This window comes from Epinephelus moara, chromosome 6 (assembly GCF_006386435.1).
Source record: "Epinephelus moara isolate mb chromosome 6, YSFRI_EMoa_1.0, whole genome shotgun sequence".
Taxonomy (NCBI): Eukaryota; Metazoa; Chordata; class Actinopteri; order Perciformes; family Serranidae; genus Epinephelus; species Epinephelus moara.
The window spans coordinates 19877728-19887969 of record NC_065511.1 but is presented as its reverse complement, the minus strand read 5'-3'; the positions used below and the strand labels follow the sequence as shown (position 1 = coordinate 19887969).

The window sequence follows — 10242 nt, the reverse complement described above, 5'->3', positions numbered from 1 at the left end:
AACAGGACGCCTCAAGGTGACTGGAGAAATTTGACTCTAATTGGCAACTGGGTGGCGCTATAACAACAGAAAAATGCTTAAAAATGGCTAAAATGCAACCGATCGCTGTGGCTCCCCCTGTGGCCCAATGCTGTTGTTTTTTTCTAATTTTTAGTATGACTAAGTCATGGTATGGTATGCTGTACTCAGTGAGTATGGACTAGTATCACCAATTCTCAAAGTATTTTCTCAAGCAGACCATGGCAACTTTTAACTCAGTGAGAGCTGACGTCATTAAGACCAGAGGCGGAGCAAATGTTTTCTCAAAAGCCCCAAAAGTTTCAGGTTTTAAAAGCACACACTTTGTGTCATTTAGATATGTTATTTATCCTGCTATGCTATAACCTAAAGAAATCTGAGTAAATGTTCTTCTGTTGGCCTGATATTAGATTGCGAGTACTGAAGACCACATTTACTTGGCATTGTTTAAGATCCTTGATTTGCAATTAGAGCAGCCCAGATTATTTGGATGGATTCAAATGTAAAAGATTTGTTAAATTAACATTCACTCTGTGAACTTTACCCCAGCATAGTGTAACAGATAGGTTTCAAGATAAGGAATGTCTGCCTTATCTGCATTATGTTATCTAAAAATAGTAACATCAGACAGTCCACAGGGGCTTGGCTTGGGAACCAGAGGGTTGCCGCCAGTTCGAGTTCCCTCACAGTGTGGACTGGCAGCTGGAGAGGTGCCAGTTCGCCTCCTGAGCACTGCCAAAGTGCCCTTGAGCGAGGCACCAAACCCCCAACTGCTCTGGACCCTGTGGCTGGACCAGTTGGGAACCACTGATCTACAGGATGATCTTTCTCCTTAGCAACTATCATGTTTTTCTCAAATGATGTACCGATATTTAGGCTTTTAATGATCTCAAATGGCTTGAAAAATCAAGTGTATAGCTGCCATAAATGGGGACAATATCTCTGCAGGGGAGCATGCCTCGGACCCCATAGGTTTGGGCTGTGCCCTGAATGTTTACAATGTGTAATGATCTCTGAAAAAAATCTAAATCCAAGACAACTGTGACTACAAACCATCATGACCTCAGACAAATACATAAACGAAGAGGAAGGTTATGAAGGTTTTTCCCTGGTCCCACCTAGCTACTGATTAACTAATCATAGCAACCATCAACTTGATATTAAAATGTCAAATACGTGAAAATACTGATGGGATGGATATCCAAAAAAAGTCAGTATTGCTCCTCTTGCCTCAGGCCTCTGAACATGACCCAGTTGTTTTTCCTGGATGTTTTTTTTATCAATGAAGTTAATGTGTTGTGTATTTTCATCTCTTATTCTTCAATCTGAATTCTCACCATATTTCTCTGCTCTTGCCTGCAGTGCTGTCACTGGATTGCTATGTGTGCACTGCTGCTGCCACCAACGATGCATGCAACAGTAACAACACCACTCAGACATGTGAGCCGCTGCTGGACATATGCATGACTGTCGTAGACGTCTTAGGTAATGATCAAAACGCAGTATCAGATCTCTGCTCAGGAATGTAAAGAACTACAGACTGTGGGCGGATCCAGTATTAATAGAAAATGTCTTATTGAATCTAAATGTATCTCTAAAGAAGGTCTTGTTGTTTTATTGGAGAGTCATCACAGCTTCAGGGAAAACAGAATTGAGTCTAAAATATCTCACTCCAGTCCCCTGCTGTCTCTACATGTGTGTGTGTGTTGTTCAGGCGCTACCAAAACCATATCAAAGTCATGTGCCAGTGAGGCCACGTGCATGGGAGCTGCCTCGACTGCCTCAGTCGACTCAAACGGAAACGGAAACATCGTCAACTGCTGCAACAGCTTCAACCTGTGTAACTTCAGTGGAGCCGAGTCCGTTCACATACACACCGCACTGCTGCTTCTGACTGTGGGTGTATTATACCTGCTGTCACGCTGAGGACTCTGGGATATGTTGTCTCTACATGTGTCTCAATAGACTGCAATATTATGTAATATAATATAAAGACTGTTTAGGACTGTAATTCTGCTGGAGACACATTAGGCTCATTAATATCATTATATACGAGTAAGAAGTTTTAAATACTGACAGGACCCTGACCTCTCTGTGGCAGGTTTTTCAGCACTGTTCTGGCACTTATATTCTACTTTCACACCTCAGGGACTTGAATACTAACTGCTTCATGATGTACTATGTTTGACTATGCTAATGGATTGTCCCAACTATAATGTAAAATGTATCATATACTGCAGTATTACAGCCTATATACACCTTCACATTTGTCAGTTTGCTGAATTCTGTTGCAACACTCTGCTCTCCTTTGTCTTTATTCCTAACCCTGCTGACACAATCCGGGGATGGCCAACATCACTGAAGTCTCATTCATGGCTGAAAGACTTCTAATGACTATTATTACAGATACAACATAAAGGAATGAATCCTGCAATCGCAATCTGCTCTGTCTCAATGTCTAATTCACGAAAGATTTTGCTCTAATGAACCTACAGCGCAAACACACCCATAAAGTTTTGCAGCTGAGTGCACTTTACCATTTTTTGGGGGTCAGACTGCAATTATCCATGTGGCAAAGTATAAATGTTGCCTTTGCAGCAACAACACAGGAGGCAGGACAACGGCAGAGAGAAAAAGAAAAGGGACATTTCCAGATTGCGAGGCACAGGTCCTGACCTACAAAGTGCTGAGGCCTTCCCTAAAAGTGACAGAGAGAAACTGTATCTTTTGGATTTAATATACCTGTCCCTCATTGTGCCTTAGTAACACCAGCTCTGTGAAGATGGTAATAATTTCACTGTAACTGCATGTGGCTGTTAGCACTGATGATTGTGAACGGGACATACAAAGGGGCCGATTTTGTGTTCAATATACATATTTAAATATGTGCATACAGCACAGGAGCACCAAGACGCTATTTGCTTGGCAGTTCAGTTATGCATTTCACCCTTCGCGGGTGCTTTGAGAAATATGAAACATGGTTTCTTTGTGTCTTATTCTTGCAGTTTTAGTGGCTGCAAAAACTGCGCAATCCTTTTATGAATTTTAAGAAACTGAAACCAAGAAAAGGGAATTTTCCTGATTTACATTTTTTTTTAGGTTTTACAGAGGGTTAAAATTAGTAAAGCTGAGGGTTTGAAGGCAAGTGAAAGTGTTTTAAAAGAGAGGAAACTCCCTGTAGGTCTTCATAGTAGTGCTGAAAGGAAAGAAATTTAAATTTAAATCAAATACAAAATGGACGACAGCAGGAAACCTCCCTCTTCAAGCCTGCATTAACATTCAATAACAAACTGTGTAACTTTTGATACTGGATGTATTAAATCTGATATGAAATACTTCCTAATAAATCACACATAAGAAAGTGGGCAGTCTGATTTCCATTTCGTCATTATTTTTATTTCATTGTTTTTCTCCTCCTATTTGACAAGATGGCTGACGTAGCCCAGAAGACAAAATAAAAACCAGTGTTTACTAGTACTAGTTCTGTACAATTCACCAGTGATTCACACCAGTATAGCTTACAATATACCAACATGAGCAGATTTACGCAACGACAAGATAAAATAGATTGTTTTTTTAACTTTTATTTACTTTTTTTTTATTCCTATTGAACCCAGATATGTGATAGTTTCATTGCTGGCTAAACCTGGAAATCAAATCTGGGTAAAACAGGGTTTAAAAAAAAAAAAAGTTAGGATTTTTTTTTTTGGTGCTGTGCAAATATGCTCTTCTCCATACCAGTATATCATGCTATACCAGTACAGTCACCAGTATGTTTCATATAGCAGTATGTCATACTCCATGTGGGGTCACTATTAACAAAGACACGTGTGATCTGCTGTTTTCTTTTTCAGTTCAGTGTTTTGTGTCTGTAAGACAAGTTCCAGTCATGTGGCTCCACATTTCATGTGTATGTATGTGTGTGTGTGTGTGTGTGTGTGTGTGTGTTTGTTTCCCTGGGGACTGTTGCTAGGAGGGACATATTTAAAGAGTTAACACCTGACAGGATCTGGGACTCAGAGCACAAAGGTTCCAGTTGTGAGGTTTGTGTCCCAGGTAAATTCACTTTGTGACACCGGCTGTGGGTGAGGGGACAGGTAAAGGCGTGACACCAGTTTTGAAGGGGAACGATATTGGGACTGTGGGTGAAAGGAAAGGAGAGGAGACACTGTCCTCACAGACGTAGATTCAGTTGAGCTTTGTGACCAGTCTGAGACATGATGTCCTTTTCTTTCTCAAGGACAAATCCACTTTTTCATTTTCCGCTCATCAGAGTCAGTGCTGGGATCGAATATCTGCTTGTTTTCCAGGTTACAAACCGTTTTCCGTAAAGAGGAAGAAGCTGAAACATAACAACATGGAGCCAGCCGATAAAAAGAGTAAACTGAGTGTGTGTTTAGGGAGTTTCCTGTCTGACGCAGACACAGTTGGATTCTTCACATTTGGAGTCTTTAAAACCGGCTCAGAGAGGAGCTGAGGAAGACTTCATGAAGGAGAGGAACAGTGAGAACAAAAAGGAAAGAAAGTTGAGTGAAATAGGGTAGTATGTTTCTTCTTCAGGCAGCAGACCGGCGCTAGACTGTCCCCAAGCTTTAACGACCGTCCTTCCCTCCGTCTCCTCCTCTGCAATTTCTGAGTCTATAAATAAAACCTGGTGAGACGGAGGGAAGACGGGAATGGATGGAAGAGAGAAACGGGAGGAGCGATGGAGTATGGGAGTCTCCAGACCACACCAATGTCCTTATTGAAGCATCCACTTGAAGCGCCGCATGTGACCACAGCTGAACAGATAACGTGGTCTGATCCGCCCATTCAAAAGAAGCCATGGTGATGTGGAGGTATTTCAACTGAGGAGAACGTTCACATCCAGGGGGGTCACGACACATGATATCAACACATGTACTGATATGGCTGCTGGCTGACGTCTAAGTCCGTTCCTGCGGTGAAGTTTCATGCAGATATGTTGCAGATCAAACGCAGTCCGGTCAGGTTCTGATGGCTTTGCTTAAAAGAGTGTTATCCCATAAAATCCACCCGATGTCTACAGATCTAATCGCTCCCATGATAGTTTGTCTATCGGAGGCTTTTAAACCTTTTGACCGCAGGAATCAGGCTCATCTCAGGTCAAGAGCCATAGTTAAAAATCATCTTCCTCTTCGCTTTCCCTCCTCTCATCATTATATTACAGTCCAAAGAGAGTGAAGCTGCCGCGTCCCTGATTCAGGAAGTGTTTTTGCCCTGCTCTTGTATTACGAAAGTCACAGTGGTGGAGAGACGACCTCAGCGTACACAGGATTCAACATCTAATGATTCTTCACGGACTGTTGTCAAAGTGTCAGAGCCGTTGTTTTCTCCCTTGATGTAAAGCAGTCAGCTCCGATGACTCCCACGCATCACAATGTCACTTCAGATCTCCACTGCTAACAGTGAACCAGGACGACGCAGACCAGTTCCTGTTGCTCACATCGGCTGTCGTGGGGCTAGTGCGGGCGGGACTGGGACATCATCTTGAGCCGTGACTGGTCGATGACGTCCAGCAGGTTCTTGGCATCGACTGCGAGAGCGTGAGCTGCAGTCAGCATCTGCTTCTTGTAGTCCTGCTGGAGACTGCGACAGAGCAAAAAACAGTGAGTGAGTGAGATGAGAAGTGAAGTACCAAAGCCACTAAAATGTCTGACTGTGGCGCCCCCTGTGGCAAACAGCTGATGTCCATTGAGAAAAATGTTCCTCTGTGTTGCTGTTTTGACATTTTTCCAAACACTTACTTAACATATTTTCTTTGTCTTAGATAGAATAGAAAACCTTTATTGTCGCTGCACAGTATACACACAATTAGTTCAATATCAGTGCATGAAAAAGACACAAGAAAACTCCACACACACACAAAAATCAGGACAACATCCAGTCGACAACATAGAATCTAAAATAATAAGTTCAATAAACTAATATAACATCATTTTTCACTAGAATAAATGTAATTATTGCACATGATGCAGCAGGTTTGCCCTTGAAAGACAGTCCACATATCGCACATGAGAGGCCAATTAATGCTTGTTAGAGTTAAGTGTGCTTAACTGCAATAAAATCTAAGTTAAGAAGGTAGGTGTCTATGAGATGTAAACTTAATAATGTTTTCCAACATAAGGCACTGTCTGCAATTAAACTATTCTTTATATTTTCATAGGCCTGTCTTCATATTTGAACCTACCTGGTCATCACATATTGTTGGGCTAACTTCATCTTCCCGATCAGCTCCGCCAAGTCAGAGTTCAGAAGTTTCTGTGCCATCTCGATCTGTTGAAGAAAACCAGCGCATTAATATCTACCTATAAATCTGGCAGGATAAAATACCAACAACATTTAATGATAACAAGAATATATAACTACAAGGGCTGGGCGATATGGACAGAAATTCATACCTCTGTATTTACATGCTGAATGGCAATACACGATATATATCTCAGTATTTATTTATTTATTTTTTTACAAAATGGGCTACATGTTCAGTTGCAGGTCAAAGCCACATTTAAAATGTCACAAGCACTTTTATAAATACAGACTGTGATCAAAATAAAATGCAAAGACAGGGATTTCTTTCACTGTTTGAAAATATACAGCTGCACAACATGTGAATGAAAAAGGCGTAAATCCATTGTAGTTTGGAACAATTAAAAACCTTTGTAGGGGGAGTTAAAAAGTCGTTTTCATGGCCTTTCAAATGAATCTAGTGCTGGGAAATGATTTAAATATTTTATTTATTGAGGCTACTAATCTTATTTATGCACACAGCATGAACAGTGAGGCCGAGGGAGGGAAGGAGCGAGAGACACTTTGTCCGTGTATATGTCTGTTCTGTCGCTGCATTTTTTAAACACATCTGTCGCCTGCATCCAGGCGCTGTCTCAATGTCACACTATAGGCTATAACTACCAAGAAGAATGGCGATGCGCTATGATCCACCTCACACACAAACTAGCAGCGCAGCACTGGAATGCATGTGTGCTGCGGTAATGTCATTTATCTCACAGACTGATCTAGTGTAGCACGTGCAACATATAGACCGATGTCACACTGTAGACTACTTAATAGACAGATTAAACAGAGGAGCAGCTCTGTGTCTGTCTTAATGTTGCTGGAGAACTTGTGAGTGAGTGTGTGGGGTGGAGCTGTGCGGAGAGTGTGAGAGAGGAGAGATGCACACTGGTATAAGTTATGTAATGCAGCTTGACCCTATATCAATATAAACAGTTTTGTCGAAATTCATATCTTGCTAGAAAATATATCGATATATCGTACACAGTTGTTATATCGCCCAGCCCTTATACCTACTTAAGATAAATGAGTGTATGTGCGTAGTTATGGTGAGTGTATGTTGTACCTCTCTGTGTGTACTGGCTGGAAGTTGTGGTAATGTCTCATCCACTGTGGCCAATAACGTCCTCAACGCCAGACCCACATCCTGAAACACACACACACATTTAAAATGCCTTTATAAAAACTGATTATACATGCAGAATTAAAAAAACATGGGATTAAAAGATTTAGAAAACACTAGATGGAGAATCTAAGTATATATTTCCTACACAGATGAGATAACCAGCGTGGATAAATAAAATAAAAGTATAAGCTAAAGGGACTCATGAGGAGACTTAAATTATTAAATCGCAACAATTTGAAAGCAACATCAAGTGAGGTTAAAAGGTCAGCTCTGTGGAGTCTGCTTAACAGATGAGTCACAAATTATTCATTGGGAGGTATTCAGCCCTCTGAAGGAGCTGCACGGTGTCATTTAATTAGAACAGGGTGTCACAGTGGTCAAGGGAAGATGACATAACGCTGTATAAACAGAAAAGCACTCATCTGTGTAATGCTTTCAAGCTTTAATGTCAGGGTTTGCAGCTCAAATTCAGCGAGCGTCTGAGAAAAAAATGCTGAAGAGATAAATGTGTTAGAGCGCCTCGGTTACCTTGACCATGGGAACGTATTCCTCCGGAGGAGCCGGCTGGATCTTGCTTGACATCTCGATCACAGCTTTGACCAATCCTGTCACGTTCTCGTACACCTTGTCGTTGGAGCGGTCCAGATTGGCGGTGGGGGGTGGGCTGATCTCTTGGGGCTGAAGCTGGATGATGTGAGCACAAAAAAGCAATGAGGCTGAGTGAACAAAAACCCACAGGTCTGTGAGAACGGGCAATGACACAGACAGGACAATGTTGATGAAAAATATGAGACTGTACAAATCCTACACTATTACAGAGTCGTACATGAATTATATTTTTGTTTAACTAAGGAGTTTCTGCTGAGGGCTGTAACTTAACAAAAAACAAACTGTCAGAAAAAGGTAAATAAGTGCATTAAAATGTAATCTAATGTCTGAGTAAATGAATGAATGTGAGAAGATTTGCAATTTGTCATTGGGTTGCTGGACTGTCACTTACTGCCTCTGTTAACTATATGCACAATTTGCATTTTTATTTGTTCATGTATTTAATTTGAATTTGTATTTATATATTTTTTTTAAATTTTATTCTATATATATATTATTTTTCCACACTCATTAGTTTTTTGCATGTTTTATTCACCTTTTGCTGGACTTTAAATTACTGACTGTTGGCCTTATGTCCAATCTGTATTTGCGCATATATTTACCTTTAATTTGTGTTATATTATCCACAGCAATCATTATTCTTGCACTGCTCTTACTGTTTTAACCACCTTACATTTGCGCTACATCAATTAACACACACTCTATTATAGTTACAGCTCTCTGGTAGCTCTGGTGGCTGGACTATTATTTCACTGCTGTTTTTATTCTTGTGTGTATCTGTGTTTTGTACATGTCATTAAGCTACTGGATGCCTAAATTTCCCTCGGGATCTATAAAGTATATCTTCAGATCTGTGATACATAGTGGTGTTATATGTAGTTCCCTATTCTGGCCACTAGATGGCAGTGACACACTGGTACAAAAAGACATAATCAATAAAAAAAATGAATTTAATCCTGACCTCATTTGACCTTTACTTATGTGTATACTTAAAAATTGTGACTATAGAAAGTTTCAGTTGCTTTTTCTGCTATTAAATTAGCTTTACAGCAGCTGTCACTAAAAACATGTTTTTTATTTTTATTTATTTTTTTACATATGTTTGCCTCTTTTCGTTCACCTTCTACACACTCCTCCCTCCGGTGGGAGATCATTTTTGGGTGATCAGTCACCCCCAGCTGTCACAACACTACAGCTCTGAACCTTGTACACATTATGGCCTGCAACTAAAGTGCAAAATGTTTGTCAAAAAAAACAAAACAAAAAAACTAGCACATTCCGCTGTGCTGATTTTAAGACTTCAGGCAGATTGTGTTTGACATGGAAGACTAAAGGAAGTCAAACTGTGTTTTTACTGGCAAGTCAAAAAACACAAATTTGGCTCAAAGGGCTCTACAATCTGTACAACACAGGAAAAAGCAACAAAGAACGGATCTCTCCTCTATCTATCAAATGTATTTCACACTCACTCTGACAATATTTTTCATTTTAGCCTAAAAAACGGATGTGATTGACATAAAATAATGTCCGGTTTGACAAAGGGTTAAATACTGTTAGTTTCAGACAACAAACACGACTATATAGATTTGGAGGTTAGTTTTAAGGGGAAAAGATGGCAACACCTGACTGATGTCTACACTACAGAGGGGACTGGAATGCTGAATTTGATTTGTTGGGACAGAGAAATCAAAGAAACGACGGAAGAAGGGATCAAATGAATGTGTGTGTGATCAACTAGCAGACAAGACGCACAGTAAACACACACAATCAGTGTGCTGCTTACCCGCCAGGGCTAGAGGTCAACAGTAAGGCAGTGCATGGGGAGGAGGAGGAGGAGAAGGAGGAGGTGGGGAGGAGGGAGCAGCCAAAGAAAAAAAGAGGATAAAAGGAAAATATTAAAGCATTAAAAACATGCAACCTGTTTATTTTTGTTTCAGGTGTTGTGTTGGTGTTGTGTGCTGTGTGTGTACCTTGACTCCGTCATTATAACTGTCTCCAGTATTTAGACAGGCCAGGCTGCCCACTTGGCTCTGGGCTCCGGGTCGAGGAGGTTTCTTTGGGGGAGCTGCATGCTCTGCAGGAAACAACATGGGAAAGTGAAAATTAGTTTTACAGTCTCATACACACATACATGTTCTGAACAGACTGTACTTTAACATTTTTCTGAGGGACCAAAG

General features: G+C 40.7%; 1 protein-coding gene across 19 annotated transcripts in view; it reads right to left on the bottom strand.

The window, feature by feature from the left end:
• Positions 1 to 3695: 3695 nt before the first annotated feature.
• The window catches only part of LOC126391309 (focal adhesion kinase 1-like), an 84634-nt gene continuing 78087 nt past the window's right edge, over positions 3696 to 10242 (bottom strand). For all 19 annotated transcript variants that reach the window (XM_050045976.1, XM_050045977.1, XM_050045975.1 and 16 more), the window contains 5 exons: positions 10036 to 10139; positions 7985 to 8140; positions 7397 to 7477; positions 6227 to 6312; positions 3696 to 5625 (listed from right to left, as the gene is read on the bottom strand). In XM_050045976.1, the coding sequence (XP_049901933.1) occupies positions 5499 to 5625; positions 6227 to 6312; positions 7397 to 7477; positions 7985 to 8140; positions 10036 to 10139 (554 nt within the window). In that variant the 3' untranslated portion in view covers positions 3696 to 5498. The remainder of the gene's footprint in view (positions 5626 to 6226; positions 6313 to 7396; positions 7478 to 7984; positions 8141 to 10035; positions 10140 to 10242) is intronic.